The sequence below is a fragment of the Ursus americanus genome, chromosome 7 (genome assembly GCF_024610735.1).
Source record: "Ursus americanus isolate L20-20 chromosome 7, mUrsAme1.1.p, whole genome shotgun sequence".
Classification (NCBI taxonomy): Eukaryota; Metazoa; Chordata; class Mammalia; order Carnivora; family Ursidae; genus Ursus; species Ursus americanus.
Genome location: NC_142133.1, coordinates 19,156,197 through 19,178,106, shown reverse-complemented (window position 1 = coordinate 19,178,106; position 21,910 = coordinate 19,156,197). Strand labels below are relative to the sequence as shown.

The window sequence follows — 21,910 nt, the reverse complement described above, 5'->3', positions numbered from 1 at the left end:
ATATATCCTAATATTACATATATCCAAAAGGCATAGCTGTTGAAAAACTACACTATAGTTCCAGAAACAGAAATAAGCCCCATTGGGGCGCCTGGGTAGCACAGAGGTTAAGCGTCTGCCTTCGGCTCAGGGCGTGATCCCGGCGTTATGGGATCGAGCCCCACATCAGGCTCCTCTGCTAGGAGCCTGCTTCTTCCTCTCCCACTCCCCCTGCTTGTGTTCCCTCTCTCGCTGGCTGTCTCTATCTCTGTCAAATAAATAAATAAAATCTTTAAAAAAAAAAAAAAAAAGAAATAAGCCCCATTACTTAAACTGGATTTGAAGAGACTTTTTTTTAAAGATTTTTATTTATTTATTAGAGAGAGAGAGAGCACGAGAAAGGAGAGCAGCAGAAGGAGAGGGAGAAGCAGGCTCCCCGCAGAGCAGGGAGACTGTCGTGGGGCTCCATCCCAAGACCCTGGATGATGACCTGAGCTGAAGGCAGACACGTAACTGACTGAGTCACCCAGGCGCCCCTGAAGAGACATTTTAATCAGTAGGCACACGAAAACGCTCTCCTGCTCAGTTGTGATATTTGATTCATTTAGAGATATTTTAATAAGGAAAAACAGAAGGAAAGATACTATTTTTGTAATAATCCATGTAACTCATAGCAAGGTCATCCTTTTGCATGGTGGCAAATAGCTGTTTGATTGTGAATCTCTTGCTTAGCAACTGCTATCAAAAATATATAAGTGAAATCATAAATGAATACTGTAAGTGAAATTTCCTGCTGAGACAAACACAGAGTTTGAAGTTAATGTCATTAACTATTCACAGTATTTGACATGGTCAGAGTAGAAGGCATTCAGTGAGCCCTGTGTCTCCATGTTATTTACTGATAAAATAGGATAATGTTTTCTATTTCCTAGGATGCTTGTGAGGGACAAACACAAAAAAACATACACATTTCTTTTAACAGGTTCTGACAGAAAATAAACACTCAGTAAATCTTAGCTGATTCTTGTTGTAGTGGTTGTGGTGGTTTTGTTGATGTCAAATGCCAGGGAAGTTCTCTCAGGAGTGAAAGCAGAAGCCCTAGACTCCCTGGCTTCCTATGTATGTGTTGTGGTTAAGAAACCTCAGCTATAGAGAAAGCCTGCAATATACATGCCAGGATACAAAAAGAAGCCCCAGTCTGCTTTGATCTCTTTGATCCTGCCGGTTGCAGCCTTGTTAATTACTGTAAAACATTGAGCAGTCATCTATTTTGTACCATGTTAGCTGTAACCTTTGTTACAAGTCCATTCATTCACTCCCAGAATAATAATACTGTTATTTATGATAACACACTAACAAGAGCAGCTGATATTCACCTGGGCCCTTCTTCTGTGCCAAACCCTGTTGTTAGCACTTTCATTGAAATATAATTTATTGTTGACAATACCCCTAATGTGGTAGGTATGATTACTCCATTTTACAGATAAAAGTGAGCCTCTGTACGGTCGAAGGACTTGTACAAGGTCACAGGATTGCCAGTGGGTGAGCTGCAATTCTCTTTGAAATCTTGAGAACCAGATTCTTAGCCCTTACTTATTATTATTCCCAAGAATGGAAGAGAACCAAGACTCAGAATAAGCCGTTCATGTTCTCAGGGAGGTCGCGACTGAGTCTAGGTCCCTGCATCACTCCTTAACTGAATGCAGTGCCCATCTCATCACCCTGTATACTCTCATAGTTAAGATATGAAAAGCCTTGATCAATGCATGTTAATGAATGCAGGAGCCTCATGAAAATTTCTAAGCTGAAACATTTATTTATAACAACATAAAAACCATTATTTGAGTAGCAAATGCTTTCTACCGATGCGCATATTTCACACCCTCCCACTTCCTGTGGAAAGGGCCTTATCTCTCAGCCACCAGTTCTTCAATACCATCTGTACAAACCTTAGATAGATATAATCCTTGATGTATGTCTGTGTACCTAAAGATGTAGTGAACATTCTCTTTACCTAACGGATTAGTGTTTCAGTGTATCTCAGAATAGAGATTATCCTGACATCAAAACCAAAAAGCCAGACATAGAGAAGGAACAATGGAATGTCTTTTACCTTTGTCCCAAATTACATAGATTAAGGATTGATAGATATAACATGCTTTTCCTTTTTAGATATGTATATTTTTTTTAGAAATTAAGAAACTGAGAGATAGAAAGGTTAGGCAAGTTGACTTAGATAAGAGCTTTGTGTTTAAGCTATGTCTATACCCAGACTCTAAAATTTTTTTTTCACCTATTTATTTCCCTTGCCTTTTTAGGATTAATATGAAGAGCAAATAAAATATTCAGTGACTGTCTACCTCAAATTTCAAGCCTAGGAATATAAAAATACAGATATATTGCTCCTGTTCTTGCAAATTTAAGTGTGAGGGACATTTAAAAAAAATTGTAGACCAAAACAAAGAAACAAACAAACAAACCACCTAGTTTCTTTCATGTTTTTATCCCTTTGGGATTTATGATAAAAGCCCATGAAGCGGAGAAGTGAAATTCAACATTGTGAATTACTCTTCAAAAAAACAAAGGAAAAATCAATATCCCCCCAAAATCTTAATTTTATGAACAGACCCAAATGAGTGTACAATACTATCATCACTAATTGTTAAGACGATAGCGTATATAGATATTTTTTGAAAGTTGAAACTATTAAGTAAATACAACTTTTGACATAAATAAAAAAGATATATGAAAAAAGATATATGAATAATTGTAAATGTTTGAGAATCATATTATCTCAGAAAGAGTAAAAAAATAGCTTACATGTGAATTTTTAAAAGATTTGGAGTGGCTGCTGTCTACTTATTATTATAATTGTACTATATTCAGGTCATCTGAAGAGTATGTCTAACTTTGGAAAAGTAGGGTGATTAGGAAACCTGGGCCAGATGAAGTAGTAGTGTAGTTGTGAGAGCTATCAGCCTGCCTATCCAAAATTGCTTTTCTGTCTTCTGGAGTTTCCTTTCAAAGAATACAAAATGAGAAGGAAAAAAAAAGTACATCGTGCTTCTCCTCAAGGTAGTTCTTCTAGGAAGATGATTCTACCGCTGGAGAATTTTAACTCAGGTGTTTTTCATTCTGAAACTAATTTAAGCCCCACAATATGAGTTTGAAGATAAAGTTTTCCAATACACCGGCCAACTTGCGTTTATAACTGAACATGCACAGAAGTTTCCACATTTTTCTAAAGAAATTGACTAAAAATAGTAACCAATTTGTGAGATTAGTCTGCAATACCACATCTGTAGATGCTTTACATAACTACATTGGTAAATATTGTTCATAGTAGTCTATAATCTGGGACTAGGTTAAAAGAAGTGAATAAAGAATTTTATTCAATTCTCAGCAAATATTTGTTGAGTGTCTACTTTGTGCCGGACACTGATCTTGATGCTTGACTACAGTGAGCAAGAACCCTGTCTGCACAAAGCATAGATTCTGGTGGAAATTCTTTTTTTTTTTTTCTTGTGGGGTGGGGCACAGGGATTAGGCGTGGAGGCAGTGTGTGTGTGCATGGCTGACCCTAAGTTTGCTGATCAAAGGAATCCGTACTTTTCTTCTCCATTTTCTTGACCCTCCTTTTCGCCAGGGCATCCAACTCATTCATGAGATTATAAATCACTCACTGAAATCCTTACCTAGAATTGCCCTAACCCCACGTCCCTCAACTTTTTTGTAGCTGATATTGGACTCATGAGGCAATATACCCAGCCTTATACCTACTTACTCACGTCAGAAACACCTGACTCTGTTGCAGTGGTTCTATTTCACAGGCAATGTGTCAGCGTAGGTCAGTGTTATCATCCGCATCAATTAGGTCAGAAAACACTATACTCATTCCTGATCAATATCTTTGTCAAGGGAATCTCCAAATAATAAAATATAGATTGCCAAGGAAATTGAAAAAATATATATATATAGGCTTGGGTAGCTTGAAAGTCATGGTGAGAGGTTATACAACTTGGAAACTCATCCATGGAAACCATTTTCTCCACTTCTAAAGATCCTCAAAGAAAGACAATCCTAAATCAACTTCCCCAAGGCTTAATAGCTCTTTCTGTCTTCAAGAAAGTATGCTTAAGAATTAATCTAATTCCCTTTTGTTATTGCTTGAGTTCATTTTCTTTTCTTTTGTTGTCAGTATTTGCTTATTAAACCATTATACATATTTGCTCAAAGAATAATGGATATTCTTTGTAATAATCCTCCTTCAAGATAAAGGTAAACTGAAACACCAGGACTAGCAGTGGAAAGATGGGACTTCTTTGGTTGGCACAAATCAGGTATAAAACACCAATCATATGTGTGTGCTTAATTTCTAAGCATTTCCTTAAAATGAATTAATTTACAGTATTTCTGTGTCTACTAGATGATGATGAAGAGATGATATTTATTATCATGCAGTTTGATGTAGTTGATATTTATTGAAAATCTCACAATGTGCCTGGCATTGGATTGATTCCCTTTATGTAGATTCTCTCACCTACATACATTTTCTTCTTTAATAATTACAACCATCCTGTAAGGTGTTATCTCCCTAAAAGGGAAAAAAATAAGGCTTGGAGAGATCATGCAGTTAGATAATGTTAGCGCTGGTATTTGAACTCAAAGAGTCTGATACCAGAGCCTACATTCTTTATCACTCTGAAAAATAAAGTATCTATTAACAAATATCAGGAAATTCATTAGCCACACTAACTAACTGTTGGCTCAGTTAGGTTTTGCCGTAGGTTTGGAGGAAATAACTGCTATATTGACCAGTTAACCGTATAGCACTAATCAGACACAGGCTGTCTTTTTTTTTTTTTTCTATTATATAAATATAAATGAATTTAGAACCTGTCAGTGTTGGCTGCTATGAACTTTTGAATGGCTTCTTAAAATATTTTAGATAGTTCTCTGGAAGTAGATAGCTAATTTTTTCTTAAGTCAATATGACATATGTATTTTAGAAATGTAATTATACATGGTATGCATTTTATAGAGGTGGGGTATGGCTCTCTCTTTATCTTTATGTCAGAATGGCTTCAGGTTTTTAGGTGATGTGATAGCAGATGCATGATATTGGGAGCCCTGCCAGTGGATTTGTCCAATGTGCCATTTAGAGTCCAAAAACCATAGGACTATCAATGAGCAGTCAGAACCACCTAGTCAATTTGGATGAAGTGCCTTGGGAAATGAGAATACAGGACAAACTTTGTTCCATATTTGTATACTTTAAAGTAAAATGGAGCATAAGTAATACAGGTTGAATGGATTTAGAGCCAACATTGTTCCAAAGTTACCCAACATTATTCAAACAGTTGCTAATGTAGACCATAGGGGGAAAGAAAGCGTCTGCTTTTTAGTTGTATTTTATGATTTTTCTGAGAAAATTCAGGATGTTTTCCACCTTAGCTTGTTGTGATTATCTTACAAAGTTTACACTCATTATGGCTATATAGACCATAGACAAGATCCTATATTTTAAGAGACTGTTATACAAAATATCTGATTTCAAATACTTTAGTAGTGGGAAAACTAAAAAACCTTTATATTTAATAAACAAGTATAATAGCCAACAACAAAAGCAAATATGTAAGTTTGAGTCTATATATGCTTGAAATAATGAAAACTGTATGCAGATTCACTCAAATTATTTGAGTCATCTGCAACCAGTTGGGATGTGTGTATACACACATTATTTGAGTGAAATTAGATTGGAATGGTTACTGTTTGATGAGTTGATACTTGAATTTTATTTGGCTGAAAAGGCTATCCTATATATCAAAATGCACTAAACATTGTGTTACATGCGTTGCAAACATGTATTGCAAGTTACATGAATTGAAGACAAGTTCTAAATACTGAAATATGGGCCTGGTTTCTCACTGCTATCCTCTGCCCACAGGTCGTATATAAAAATAATGATGTAAGGCTGGAATTATCTCGACTTGCCAAGCAAGGAGACCCTAAGATGAAGATCCATGGAGTGGTGGCATTTAAATGTGAGAATGTGGCAACTTTGGACCCAATCACCTTTGAAACCCCAGAGTCTTTCATCTCTTTGCCTAAATGGAATGCAAAGAAAACAGGCTCCATATCCTTTGACTTCCGCACAACAGAGCCAAATGGCCTCATTTTATTTAGCCATGGCAAGCCAAGACACCAAAAAGATGCCAAGCACCCTCAGATGATAAAGGTTGACTTCTTTGCTATTGAGATGCTAGATGGCCATCTCTACCTCCTCCTGGACATGGGGTCAGGTACAATAAAAATCAAAGCCCTACAAAAGAAGGTGAATGATGGAGAATGGTATCATGTGGACTTCCAGAGAGATGGACGGTCAGGTAATTTATCATTTTTTCTATACTTTTTACCTGCTGGAACACTCGTTTCATCCCTCAACAAGGGAATTAAAAGCAAGACATATTAAAGATTTCCTGCATTTCTGTCTTTAGGGTAAAGGAAATTGTCTGTTATTATTTCTGTTTTACATCATATACAAATCAGAAGGAGCTAATTAATCATTATAGTTGGGCATCAAACCCCACATGCTCGAATGACTTCTGGAATCACTTCTTAAACGAACATTTATTGGATAATCAAGTGCTAAATCTTGCAAGAAATTTTATCTTGAATTTGCAAATGACAAAATTCAGGGTTCTTGTATTCCCAATTATTGCTTATTATCATTGGCTGTTTGGAGGTGCCTGAAGTGGCAAATACAAAATATGAAAAAAGAAATTCAACAATCCACATAGAAAATCCTTAGTTTAATTTTTAATCCTTCGTTTAATTTTTACCCAAGTTGGATCTGTGGTATCATAAACACTTTAATCAATGCCGTAAGATTTCAAGAACACGGGCAAAACTCTGTTGACTTCCAAATAGCTTCCCTTTCTAATGAAAGATGTTTGGAATTGAGCCAATTCCTCTGGCTTCCTTTCGCTACGCTTTTTACTGGAGGGGTGTGTGTGTGTGTGTGTGCGTGTGTGCGCACGCCTGTGCCTGTGTTGTGTATGTGTGTGCATGATGTGTGTGATTGGGGAAAGGAGGGGGCATTATAGGGAAGGGCTGAAGAAATAACACTTACTTTTACTAAATGCTACTAAACTAAAAAAACATTTGAAATTTGAGAATGGATTAGGGGACTTAAGGAATTGACTAGCATTAGGTTTGTGGGGACAGGATCATCCAGACAGTGCAAATAGCATTTGTGGAAACCAAGAAAGTGAGAGAGACTGAGAAAAGAAGAGGAGGAGGGAGAGAGAGAGAGGGAAAGATAGAAGCAACTTATTTTATGTATATAACTTTATATTATATCTTTTTTACTTTCTTCACTTGTGCTCCCATGCTTTGATTGTTCCTCTTCACTTACAAATCATAATTTGTAGCTAATTCCTCTTATAATAGAAGACAATGGAATTTAGACCCAACCACTCTCCTCCCTTCCCTCAATGCACTGCCTTATTTACTTATGTATCATACCATGCGCTCTGGATTTTCTACTAAATAGCGATGTAAGGTTGGCCAAAGCATTTTTTGTGGGTCTGAATTTCTTCCTTCATAAGACATATTGGGAAGGACCCAGTACCCAGTATTGACTGGCTCCCAGACCCGGTGAAGGGGTATCAACAGTGATGGCATCTAGGATTCTATATTTTTGCAAAGCTTTCCAGCCGACGATCAGCATAGACCAGAGAGCACTTAGTGCTTCTTTCAGATCTAGTCATCTGTGATCACCATCCTATTTTAGGAGGACCGAGCTGCAGTCCTGGGGGTGAGTGCCCTTTCATAGATCGCTTTGTCACTTGTGTCCTCCCAGCTTCCCTGCAGCAGAACTGTGTCCTAGTTCCCTCTTAGTCATGCCTTGCTTTCCTGCTCATCAATCAGAAAGATTGTGATTGACATCCTACAAATATATTTTTCTCTCCTTTTGCCCAATAAAATAAAGAAATGGAATGAATAGGAATTGGGAGGGAGTCAGTGGTGAGGGTGGAAAAGGAAGGTCAGAACCCACTGCTCTGATCTCAGATAGCTCGGAGACAATTTCTGGTCCGTCCCTCTCTGGAAACTTGGTCCCCTGCGTTCTTTCATTTCCCTAAAATCTTCCACAGGGAAGATTAGTTACCATTCTGTGCTACCTGTACTTCTTTTATCATTTCTATTATCTTAGATGACTGAGAGTAGACAACATTTCTTTTTTCCTGCTGCATTTATACTGATTGCATTAGAAATTAGATTCCTCTTTGTTTTTTTCTGATTTAAGCTGAGAAGTGTACATTGAGGGGAATACAAAAATTTAGTAATAGAGTACCTCCCTTTTGCTTCTTCCAGCCTGTTTCTATCAGAGTTAGCAGTTGATTGGCTACTTAAGAACTTTCAAACAGATCAGGCTCCCCCACTGGGAGCCTGCTTCTTCCTCTCCCACTCCCCCTGCTTCTGTTTCCTCTCTCTCTGTGTCAAATAAATAAATAAAATCTTTATCAAAAAAGAAAAAAAGAACTTTCAAACAGAAGTCTTAAAAAGAGGAATGGAGCATGGACTAATCTTGTGCTTTGAAATATTAACTTCTGGATGATATAGTTTGACTTAAAATACACCTAGAATAAAATTTTTAAACTTACTCTCAAGTATGTGTATGTACATGTTAGACTCCATAATGATTTATTTTTATTTGTTTACTTATTTATTGAGAGACATAGAGAGAGCAAGTGCAAGCCAGGGGAGGGTCAAGGGAGAGAATCTCAAGCAGACTCCACCCTGAATCCAATGTGGGGCTCGATCTCACAACCCTGAGATCATGACCTGAGTCAAAATCAAGAGTCAGATGCTTAACAAACTGAGCCACTCAGGCACCCCAGACTTCATAATAATTTAAAACATAACTGATTAGATTAAGTGGACTTTTTTTTTTTAAGATTGTATTTATTTATTTGAGAGAGAGCTCATGAATGGGAGGAGGAACAGAGGGAGAGGGAGAGGGAGAAGCAGACTCCCCACTGAGCAGGGAGCCCGATGTGGGGCTCGATCTCAAGACCCCGGGATCATGACCTGAGCTGAAGGCAGACACCTAATCAACTGAGCCACCCAGGAGCCCCATTAAGCTGACATCTTTTGGAAGTTCAGAAGGGGCAAAAATTACCATACTTCAGATCAGTTGTATTTCATTCACCTAGAAATGAGGTATTTTATAACTACATGAGGAAATACGTGGTTAATGCCAAAATTTTAATAAATGCAAACAATGTATAAAGGGAGAAAAAACCAGCCATTATTCATTTGATAATGGTAATTTATTCTAGTCTTAAGTGTTGATGTGGTCTAATTAATTTCCCAAGGTCCTTGGATGACCTATTACAATGAGAGTTGGATAAATGCCTTAATCCTCAGGCTGAATAAAATCCATTTTTTTTCTCTTTAAGTTCTTTAATTCTTCCAAATTTCCAATAGTTTATTAACTGCCCTACTTGTACCCTTATTGGAAAAGGTCAAAAGCAGAGAATATCTGTGTTAATTTAGAAAGTTCAATGCTGGATGGGAAGATGAGAAAGATGCCTTAAGACAGTGTAATTTACATTAAGAAAGAAAATAAGACATGAGATTTTTGTTGGAATCCAAAGGAAAGATTAAGTTAGTATGTTTGGCAATGTACAGCTAGTGAAGTACTTTTATGTGATCACAATTTCAGATTAGTGAATTGAGACAAACAGTGTAAAAACCCAGGCTCATTCACTACACCAAGTTCTGCCCTTTACAAAATTGAAAGAAAAGAGAGCTCATTTTATGTTGGCCTAGCTCAAGGGAATTTAATGTAATGTTAATAACTGAAGCTGTTAATATTTTATATATAGTATTTTAATTAAGTTCTATATTTGCACACTGCATTGGTTTGGTATAAAGCAGCCTTTTTAAAATTGAATGAATAGCTCTACTAGCTTTTATTTTACTTAAAGGGTATTTCTGAGTTAGGTTGGTGAAATACCAAGATTTATAGCTCTGTTAAAACTAAGAAACGTAGAATTTCAAGAAATAATTCATTTTATCCATTTTTCACACCAGTTATATTCAGAGGCTATATGAAAATTAGTCTTAATGTAACGTGGGAAAATGATACTTCTATGACAAGAGGTCAGTGTGGGCTGCTTGCTGACTCATGGATGATGAAGGTTGCCTGGGATACTCTTCAGCTGAATATTTAAAAATATTTAATGAGCCATTTTCTCTGTTATTAAAGTAGAGGGAGCTTAGCGCTGAGAATTATTCTTTCTGCTATTGACCATTCTAAAGTTAGTAGGAATAAAGTCACGGCCATTAATTTGATGTCAGGAACTATTGGTTACCTTGGTCAGAAGTAGGGTTAAAACCATATTTGGTGGACAGACTGAATTTTTAATATTCCCTCAACAATTTGTAAAAGAAACCTATGTATGAAAGGGAATGTCTTATTTAAGTTTATACCTACAGGTCCTGGTACTTTCTTGTGCAATAGCAGTTTAATGAATATTTGGTACAATGAAAAATAAATAATAAAAATATGTGAGTGGCTCAATGCCAACCCACCCCTAATATTCTAAAAATAGTAGTAGCATCTTTACATTTGAAGAGTAATAGCACTCTTTTAGTTGTAATGCAAGTTTTTAAGGAATTTACCCTACTTCCTACTTCCTAAAAGCAGTTTACACAATATAAGATAATAGATGCCACCCTTTTTAATGAATACAAATCCCTCCTCCAAGCCCAGATGTCAAAAAAAACAAAAAAAATTGCAGTGAGGAGGTTACAAAATTATTGGAGAACTGTGGTAAGCCTGGTACGAAAATGACAAGCTCTTATCAGAACAGGACTGCTATCTTTGCTTGTTCGTGAGATCACTATATCGTTTAGCAAACATGCAGGTAGAAGGAAAATTAAGGGAAGGTGTTCACTTCTTTCTGAGGACTGAGATATGCAGTCACAGTAAGCATGCTAATGACAGGGAAGACAGTTACCTGCACGGCCCATCATTCGGGCGATTTGCCCGTTAGTCCTCTGTTCACTAAAAGGAGGATCTACGAGCCCCTGTGAGAAACATTGCCTTCAGATGAATACTTTTTCTAGAGCTTCATTGTCAGCACAATTAATTGTATTGGGTTGTGCATCCCTTCTTCCATTCTGTGACATGGGGAAGAGACATTTTATTCCCACTTTGGCTGCTACTCTTGGCCACAGCTGCTCTCTTCTTCTGTGTACAGCGTAGTTTCTTCTATTGCCTGCTTAGTCTGTGACCAGTGACATGGGGCCTGGTAGGCTGAGCCATGAGTGGCCTTTTCAGATCCTGGTCTAGACTGTCCAAGGAGGAACCATACAAAGTGCAGGCATGATTTCCTGGTCAGAGCGTAGGATTTGAGTGCTCTAAAAAGTGAATATCTTCCATGGATAGCTTAGCTACTTAACAGAGCAAAACCCCTAAGTTGCTGAGTTAATAAAAATGATCGAAGAGGCTCATTACTCTGCAAACTTTGCAGGACTTAGAGCTGAACACTTCCTTATCAGCCCCTCTTCCCCTTCCAGAGTTCCCCTTTCCCTCTCTTTTGCTCCCAAACTTAATACAAAACAACTGTGTTCAGGTATTTAACTGAAGTGTGAATTGTACTAAAATTAGGATGAGGTTAATGACTGTTTTCTTGGGGCATGAATATTGTTTAAATTTGTGTTAAGCTCTTTGGCTCAGTCAAGGGTATCCTCTCAAGTATTCTTATAGCAAACTGCCAGTATTTTTTTTTTTTTTTTTGGCAAACCATCATTACACATTGAAATCAAAGAGAAAACTCATTATTATTGTCAAATTCTGCTTGTGTACAGCAGGGCACAGCAGATTGTATCAGTGGTTATTCATGGGTAAGCCTACATTTAACAGCTAAGAAACCATTGAGATTGAATTGAAGTCATAGAGTTCCAGTTTAAGAACTAGAAATTACAGTGGGAAAGGCACAAGGCTCTCTCCAGAGCACATAATTAGAGGTTTATAGTAATCACTGTTTGATGTGAACAGCACTTTCTAGCTATCTATTACCAACACTGATTTCTGTGTATACCATTCATGAATCACCACACTTAAACATTTCTACTTGAACAACCATTAGACGATTTCTCTGTTTAGGTCTTGATTTAAACTTGCTCTTTGACTATAAACATTCCTCCCATGCCTCTACCTACTAGCTCGCTGCAAAAACTGAAATAGTTTTAAATAAATTTATAATATTGTTTTATATGCATGTCTGTAAACCACTACACATCAGTGGGAAAACTGAACCACTTTATCAATAATTTATTAATTATTTGACTATCCCAATGACCAGATGGAGTCAATTTTGCATAAATTTATGAAGTTAAATTTTATTAAACCAATGCTTATGTTCATTTCTTTATTTTGAACATGTTTAAAAAGAAATAAAAAGTCATCTATTTTCTTTCCCCAAAAAAATATTTTTAGTTTTGCACATTTTCTTCCAGACTCTGTTAACATGTATATGTGTGTATATATATATATATATATATATATATATATATATATATATATATTATATATTATATATAACATACATACTTACTGTTACTATATAATAAACAGAATTCTTCATTGGAAGTCTGATTATAGTAGATGGGTATAATTGACCAGTTATAGAGATATGAGTATTCGGGTTCCTGTTACCAATTAAATTTCCCATCTAAGTGAATAAACATTTGAATTGTAAGCTGGCATCTCATACTGGCAGAGCTCCACAGGAAGCATTCCATATCCTGTGACAGTTAATAGCTCATACAGAATTAATAACTTGGCATTCTTATTTTATACTGCGGTCTTATAGGCTTGGTACATCAGTCAAACTCTGAGAGCTGGAACCTGCTCTCTCAATCTACCAAATCTCCTTTCTGGGTCTACCAGTTTAAAGGGCAGACCTCGGAGGATGGTGTCCGTTGCACCCTGAGGAAATAGGCAGTTACCTGACCACACCCAGCAGCCACGACTCTCATTGTGGAGTGCCGAGTAGAAATCTGGAAAAATTCTGCAAAATAATATTTTAATTTTAATATTTTACTATTTTAATTATAAAGTATGCCACTTGATTGATGTTTACAACTCTCCGACATTGTGTGTAATCATCTTAGAAATTTGTATGTATACATATTGCTATGAGTGTGTATGCGTGTTCTTATATGTGCATGTGCTTACCACATGGGATGTATGTAACATATAAATATGTGCTATTGGTGAAAATGTTCAGGCGTTTCAGAAAAAATACGTAGGGCACCTGGGTGGCTCAGTCGTTAAGCATCTACCTTCAGTTCAGGTCATGATCTTGGGGTCTTGGGATCGAGCCCCATATTGGGCTCCCTGAGCAGAGAGCCTGCTTCTCTCTCTCCCTCTGCTGCTCCCCCTGCTTGTGCTCTCTCTCTCTGTCAAATAAATAAATAAAATCTTTAAGGGAAAAAAAAGTATGTACGAGTTTCCCCGTGCCACACACCTCCCTCACCAATTCATTCCCTCCTTCACAGGTAACCACGTATTTCCACGTCATTTCCTTTGCATCAATATAACTATACATATAGTTACACTTATAAAATAAATGTAGAGCTTTTATTTATATGAACAAGACCATTCTTCACCAATTATCAGGTTACTTAAAAAACTACTGAAAACTTTTTCTGTGCTATTCTTTATAGTGGCATCATGTATCTCTGAGTTTGAACATATTAGAATTGACTTAGTCATTTCTCTATTGATGGACATTTAACTTTTTACTTTTAAATTTTTTCACCTTTTTAAACTAATTTATAAAGAAAATTTTCATGTTAGGTCATTATGCGTGTTGATCAGAATTTTTATAGGATAAATTTTGAGAACTGGAATCACTGGGCGAATTGCATTTTTAGTTTTGAAAGCTAATGACAGGTCATTGTGCTAATAGGCCATTTCAATTTCCACTTGTCCATAGAATATGATGTGCCTTTTCCCCCCTCATTGTTTCCCCTTATGAGATATTATCAAACTTTTAAATTTTTCCAAGATTTATATCTTCATATGCTGTTTTAATTCCTGACATTCCTGGCTCATGGGTGGATCCAAATAAGGAGAAAACATAAGAATAAGCAGAAAACTGAATATTAAAATTTTATTTTTCTTTGTTTTTAAATAAACTTTATTTCAGTCCCTATTATAAACCTAACATTTGACATTATGTTCTTAAAAGACACTAGGGACTCCTGGGTGGCTCAGTGGGTTAAGCATCTGCCTTCCAGTCAGGTCATGATCCCAAGATCCTGGAATCAAGCCCTGAGTCGGGCTGCCTGCTCATCCGGGAGTATGCTTGTCCCTCTCCCTCTGCCCTTTCCTCACTTGTGCACTCTCTCTCTCAATCTGACTCTTACTCTCTCTCTCTCAAATACATAAATAAAATCTAAAAAAAAAAAAAAAAAAAAAAAAGACACAAAACTAAAAAGAAAGAAACTATCCACTCATAATTCAAAACTACCGTTGTCAATATTATGGTTCATTTTTTGTACTATTTTGTTGGAATTCCGAATTTTGCGTTTTGCATCATACTATATAATCAGTGTTTCATTCTACTTTTAGCACTTATATTATGTCTTGTTACTGCATTTAATTTGTTGATAGAATATGAATTTGGGGCACCTGGGTGGAAGGATTGGTTAAGTGTCCAACTCTTGGTTTCAGCTTAGGTTCTCATCTCAGGGTCATGAGATTAAGCTCTATGGTCAGCGCAGAGTCTGCTTGAGATTCTCTCTCCCTCTGCCCCTTTCCATCTCTCTCTCTCTCAAATAAATAAAATAAAATCTTTAAAAAATATGAATTTGACAAGTAAATTTTTAAGTTTTTGGAATCTGATTCTCTTCTGCAGTGAAAAGTTGAAACAGAATAATAGAAAAATAAAATTTGTATGCAACTAAAATTTATTTTAAGTAGTAATTTCAGAAAATTTTATTCAAAAATGAACCTTAGTGACACCCAGTCAGTTCCTTTATTTTTCATAAAAGCCACATTGGGGCCTAGTGAATCCAGTATTTGGCTCACTTGCCAGCTAGTTATTTGCAAAAGCTGAGCATGAAAGTTGGTTTCCTCTGACTTGGCAAAGCATTCTCATAACACACTGTTTTCTGCTTCCCATTTCCTGGTCACTTAAACTTCTGCAGTAATTAAAACCAAATTACCTTTTTTTAAATTTCCCCTTCACTCTATGCTCTTTTCATCCTGAAAACTAATCTTTTGGAAGTGGAAGGGCCAAGAAAAATTATATGGAAAAAAAACAAACAAACCAACTAACAGGTTACAAATACCAGCAAAATGGGAAAGATGATTTCCATTTTTATAAACTAAGAACTGTTTCCAACAGTTTTTCCACTTTAATGTATACTTTTATGTAAAGCATGAATTCATTAGTTATGCTTCATGAATATTCTTAAATAAACATTACTTTGTCTATTTGTCACCTTTGTTTTACCCTTCGCATATGCAATGAAAACGAACAGGTTTAAACATTAATATATGTTAGTGTGATTTCTTTCTTTTTTTAAAAAAAAGATTTTATGTATTTATTTGACAGAGAAAGCACAAGTAGGGGGAGCAGCAGAGGGAGAAGCAGGCTCCCCGCTGAACAGGGAGCCTAACACGGGGCTGTATTCCAGGACCCTCGGATCATGACCTGAGCTGAAGGCAGACACTTAACTGACTGAGCCACCCAGGCACCCGTTACTGTGATTTCTATGTTAAGATTACAAAAGTCATATGTACAGAAATACATTTGGTTTTTAGCTGAAATTTTATTTCTTTAAAAGCAAAATAACATAGACAGGTGCTCTGGATTCTTAAATATTGAAGCATGTAACACTGATCCAAATAAGTCCCCAAATAGGACTACCATCTACAAATTTTAACAATTCAAATATAGCGATGTTTACATAAAATACTTACTTTACCAAAAACTTTATAGGTAATTATAGTGAAAGAAGGTAAAATGTATGAAATAATCAAGCTATTCAAGATAATACATAAATAGTTGTAGTTCTTGGATTAGAGAGATAAACCAATAATATACCCAGATTTTTGTTTTCTCTTAAAAATTATTTACATCTGGTCCTATCTCAACCTTTGCAAAATTCTCATTTTCTATTGATATATACCAACTACTCAGTTGTCTCTAATTATCAAAAACAAGGTTTAAGTGTTCATTTCATATTTTCTTGGTAACCACTGCTTTTATAACTCAATTATAATGAATAGGCACTTAGGGACCTTAATACTGAAATTTCACTATCTTCAAATATATGTGTTAAATTGGTGTAAATGAATTCAGTGATTCTGTGATGAATCTTTTGCTTATTTGAAAATGTCCTTTGATTCATTTCAATAATAAAATCATTAAGGAATTTGGGAGTCGAATCCCTTATCAGAAATGTGTACATTTCAGGGCATTTGCATATGTGTAGGCTAAATATGATATCAATAGAAATATAAAATAAATAGAAATATAATATAAATGGAAATATAATGTAAATGAGTTTGACTCATATTTAAATACAGTTTTTATTTTGTGACTCTTCAGAATATAAAAATAATAGTTTCCATTCCTACTTAAATTAATTTCTACTCTTTCCCTTTTTTTTTGGCCATATTTTCTACAAAGATATTCTAAAATTTAAGTACATATGGATTAGTAAACCTTGTAGAGAAGATAGTAGTTGCTTTTCAGTCACGGTTGTCTCATTCTATTATATTTGTTTGCAGAATATTTGTTTTAAAGATTTTTATTTATTTGAGAGAGAGAGCGTGAGAGAGAGCATGAGAGGGGAGAGGGTCAGAGGGAGAAGCAAACTCCCCGCAGAGCAGGGAGCCCGATGCAGGACTCAATCCTGGGACTCCGGGATCATGACCTGAGCCAAAGACAGTCGCTCAACCAACTGAGCCACTCAGGCGCCCTTCAAAATATTTTAATGAATGATATCTGATATATGTATATGCTCAATGTACCTCCTTACCTTGAATCCAGGGCTAAATTAAAGTTCTAGTTCTTCTTGGATTATATTGGAGTTGAAGTTAGGATTATATTGCTTTTGCTTTCTCTCTGATCTTGCGTTCCTTCTTCCCAAGAGAACTCTAAAATTCTCTCTCAAAGAGACAATGAGGAGCTATGGGAAAAACGTCTTGTCCTTTATGTTAGTAACCTCTCAGCCTGTGGTTTTTGAACTGTGGGTCAGAGCCTCTTAATCAGTCCTGAAATCAATTTGGTAGGTCATGTCCAGCATCTGTATTAATAAAATAATGTAAGAAAAAAATATCAAAGTTCCTCAGAAGTAATAGAGCTAAATATTTTTCTGTTAAACTTTTGTTTCACCATGTGTGTGGGCTGGGGGGGGGGTTGCTTGTGTGTGTGCACTAGACTGTATAAAATCTGTGGATTAACTTAGGTGTCGTGATCAGAAAACTCTAGTCTAATCACAAAGTTATAGTGAATATCTCACTCTGGCCACAACAAACACATTCATAACAACACACTGGAATTTTCTTACAGCACTTTGTTCAAAGCAGGCACCAACACACCATAAATAAAAATTAGGATATCCAGTCACTCCATCCTCACTGTCAGATTGTTTATGGGTGACTGTGTGAAATTCCTGGCCCAGTGAAGACATCGTGACTATGGAAACTACGTAGTGTACTGAGTTGAGCAAACTCTGGGGGGGAGAGGAGAGCGCAGGTGTGATCCAGCCATCGAATTCCTCATCTCGGGAACCCTCCAAGCACCTCTTAGTGCAGACTTCTAACACCACGTGTTCACCAAGTGTTGTTTTTGGGTTTTGTTTTGTTTTGTTTTGTTTTTCCTCTTGAGCTGAATCAGACTTGTTCCATGAGTAAGAAGGCATATGGGAAAATTACTTATTTTTTAAAAACAAATGCCCACTCTTGTAAAACTTTGTCATCGTTCACTTGCTCTGTGTCTCCTAACAGTTGCCTCTCAATATCATATATTCATTTTTAGAAGCCTTTTTGAACTAATTAGAAAACAGGGTGTGGCACTTGTCATACATTTGTCTTAAAAACAGAAATCACTGTGTTCATTCCCTACAACTTCTCGTAGAATACATGTAATATAAATATAATATATACACATATATATACACACACATATATATATCCACCTTTCCTTTTGTCATTAATACCCTTTCTCATCATTTTCTAACTTCCATTAGCCGCTGCAGAGGGTAGGGATCATCTTTTAACTCACTTCTTAAAGCATTTTGGACGGTTAAAAATGCGTGTCATGAAATTCTATTAGGAAGAGAAAAATGACACCATTCTCTCTCAAAATCATATATTTCATTTCCCCCAAATGATATTTTTTCTAGGTAGGATTTTATGGCACCTATATGTTCCTAAATGTGTTTCCTTCTAGTCACTTGCACAAATGTGACCTGTAAAAGCGAATCCATTCTTCTTTTGCCTTTTTGCCGCCTCCCTCCAAAATCCCTGTTAATGCTCCTCTTTGGAAGGCCAAAATAGCAATGCCTTTGAGTGTTTCTCCCCTGGGAGCTTTTTCCATTTCTTTCTGTGGAAGTCTAGAGAGACAAATGCCCCCTTAATGACTTGGCTGCCTGTGCAGTCTCTGTCAGTGGCGTCCATGGCCTTCTCTCACACGAAAACAGATCCCGTTACACTGCCGGTCTTGAGAAATGCCCCTTCTGCTGGGGTTTGGAATGCTCCTGGGGACGGTGCAGACGCTGGCGGCCCTGCATCCTTAGTTAGAAGCATGTTTCACATTCATCACAGGCTGTATTTTCACTTGGACCTTAGGTATTTTGAGAAACCACTAAAATGCATCTTCCTACCTATCCTCTGCCTACACTAGACTCTCCCTTTCTGTCTCTACCTCTGTACCCCATCTTCTGTCTCCTGGCTTCCCTTGGATGTCTGCCCCCCAAATCCCTGAGGCTCTCTGTCAGCAGCTAGCATGGCCCCAAACATTTCTAATCTACTTTCTCTCTTAATACTCTACCTATTCTGCTTTTATGGTCCAGACCTGAAAAATGAATCTGGGACAATCTGGTAACGTATAGTGGGGTGTCCTTTTCAGGTATCATATTTTCATTTTTATAGATATCCTTCTGGAGATAGAACTTTGGTGGAATTTTGAGTAATCTGGTGGTACACAATAGATGTTTTAATCAAAAACTGTCTTCTGTCTTTCCTTTTTTCTTCATTTAATGGATCCTACAAATATTTTTTCTGTGATTCTCAGTTAACCCCCTGTGAATGTCTACCTTTTCATCCTTTGCTTAAAACCAGGGTTCCTGTATATTTGTAAACTAATAGAATTATTCTCCTCTTACATTTGGAGTGAGTGGGGGAAAACTTGTCAATTTAGATGACTAACTAGTTTGGATTAAAAATTTTTTTAAAGTAAACAGCCAGTTTGACTTGGTTCTTGTGATGAATCATGATACACAACATTTATGCAGTGCTCATTATAAACCAGATAATTTTATTAATATCACTTTATTTTACCCTTAGAGCAACCATGAGAGGTATGTCTTATTATTAGACCCATATTATGGATGAATAGACAAAGACCATAGAGCTTATCAATAGGCTGATAGTTAAGAGTGGTGAAGTCAAGTTTTGACATAGATGATCTGTCAAACTATTATGTTCATTAAAAGCTATCACGTCAGGTAAAGGTGGGGAGATGCAAACTTTTTTTTTAGCTTGCAGATGCATACCAGCTTTGAAAATGAGCACTCACCAAACGTGAATCTGACTTTATTCCAAAGGGCGGTATATAATGTCAACTTCTCCTTCTTTCTTTTTTTTCTTTCCTGACTGAACTGTCAGAGAGCGATATAGAATGCTGATTTCTCTTTCTTTCCTTCTTTGTTTTTTAATCTTCCTTTTTCTTTTCTTCACTGAACTGTGGAAAGCTGACCGACACTCTTGGTCGGCCGTCCACTTCGGTTTTCATTCCCCTGGGAAGAATAAGAAAGGCACCTGAGGAACAGAAAGAAGAATCAGATGAAGGGGAGAAAGGGTGATTTTTCGAGCATGTTGCACTCCATAAAGACCCGTGTGTTCTCTTGTCTCTGCAACAGGTACCATTTCTGTCAACACACTGCGCACGCCCTACACGGCACCTGGCGAGAGCGAGATTCTGGACCTGGATGATGAGCTGTACCTGGGGGGCTTGCCGGAAAACAAGGCTGGCCTCGTCTTCCCCACCGAGGTGTGGACTGCTCTGCTCAACTACGGCTACGTGGGCTGCATTAGAGATTTGTTCATTGACGGCCAGAGCAAAGATATCCGGCAAATGGCTGAAATTCAAAGTACTGCTGGAGTGAAGCCCTCCTGCTCAAGGGAAACAGCAAAACCGTGCCTTAGCAACCCTTGCAAAAACAATGGCATGTGCAGGGATGGGTGGAACAGATATGTCTGTGATTGTTCCGGAACAGGCTACCTTGGCAGGTCCTGCGAGAGAGGTAGGATTCCAAAAACCAAGCCGCTGACTCCCCTGAGATGAAAGAGTATTAAATGTTGACCTCAGACCTTAAACTGACCATGGGAGCGTAAAGTGTGCTCTACTGATGTAAACTCCCTGCAGGCCAAGCAGCCACGCCGAGCGCACTACTGATGAGTCCTAAGGGACTTTCAGAGGGGCTGATTCTGGGAAGACACAGGTTGGAGTATACCGCAGGAAGAAATATTTGAGTCTTCCATATCCTCTAGAGTATGGAGTATCTAAGAGTATCTAAGATGTATAATCGACAACAACCACTGTCTCTTTTGCCCAGTTTTTAATTTCAGGACCCTAGAAAATAAAAAAGGTATGAATTAGAGATCCAGTGCTAATATCCATGACCCGAACAAGAGCATGTGAGGCACCTTCCCTAACATTGTGGCATGAGACTGCAGTCAGCCTGCTTACATCACCAGTCCGCTTCCCCAAGTTTGAACTTTAGAAAGTAAGGTGACTTTCAGTCGTCTAATTTACACCGGCAGTTTCAGAAATGTACCATAATTTCAAAGACACTTACCTTTGCCTAGGACCTGAGTGACCACAGAAGATGTATTTACCTCTATGGTGTTAAGGCTCCGGTGTGTCTGCTGAGCTGCTGAACAGTGGCCTCCCTTTCTTCTCTAGTAGGAAACACAGCCCACATTTTTTTTTTCTTTTCCTCTCCCATTAGAAGGAGAAGAATAAGGATTAAAGGAAGAGTGAAGAGTGAGGACAAACCACTGTTTGTCTGCAGACTAAAGGGGGAACAGGAGAGAAACAAAGTCCTCCCATCGACCTAAGAGTGTCAGATAAATGCTTTAGTCACTATACCCATTGCCACTCATCTTCGACGATGGAACAAAAAAATCAATATGGAAAACCATCCGATGAAGTTGTTCTATTGTCCTCTCATGCTTCAAATAACATCGCTGCGTTAGACATTTAGCCTGAAAGCACCTGGCATGTATTGTTTAAACCATGTACATTTAGTCTTCTTTCCCCCTTTCCATCCTGAAATTAATTTGCTTAAACTCACACTTCCTAGAGAACAAAAACAGTGATTTTCTAGAATCCAAAGTTGAGATGTGACTTCAGTTCTTTGTCTTAATAAGTGGTCCAGCTTATCAGTTCTATTATGAACGTCGATCAACATTAAAAAATAATAATAATTTAATAACATAATAATGATCTTAAATTACCAACCAAAATACTGCCACTGTTCCACACTATACAGTTAGATATGTCAATAGATGGGTAAGTAGTTTAATCAACCAGATTCATTCATTCTCCTGGTACCGAATTGCAATTCCTATAAATTGTCATTGGAGGCTAGCTATTTCTGTGTAGTG

At 37.1% G+C, this 21,910-nt stretch overlaps 1 protein-coding gene across 9 annotated transcripts in view; it reads left to right on the top strand.

The window, feature by feature from the left end:
• NRXN1 (neurexin 1) overlaps nt 1-21,910 on the top strand; it is a 1,098,989-nt gene that overhangs the window by 474,679 nt on the left and 602,400 nt on the right. For all 9 annotated transcript variants that reach the window (XM_087863385.1, XM_087863384.1, XM_087863379.1 and 6 more), the window contains 2 exons: nt 5,927-6,365; nt 20,161-20,544. In XM_087863385.1, the coding sequence (XP_087719511.1) occupies nt 5,927-6,365; nt 20,161-20,544 (823 nt within the window). The remainder of the gene's footprint in view (nt 1-5,926; nt 6,366-20,160; nt 20,545-21,910) is intronic.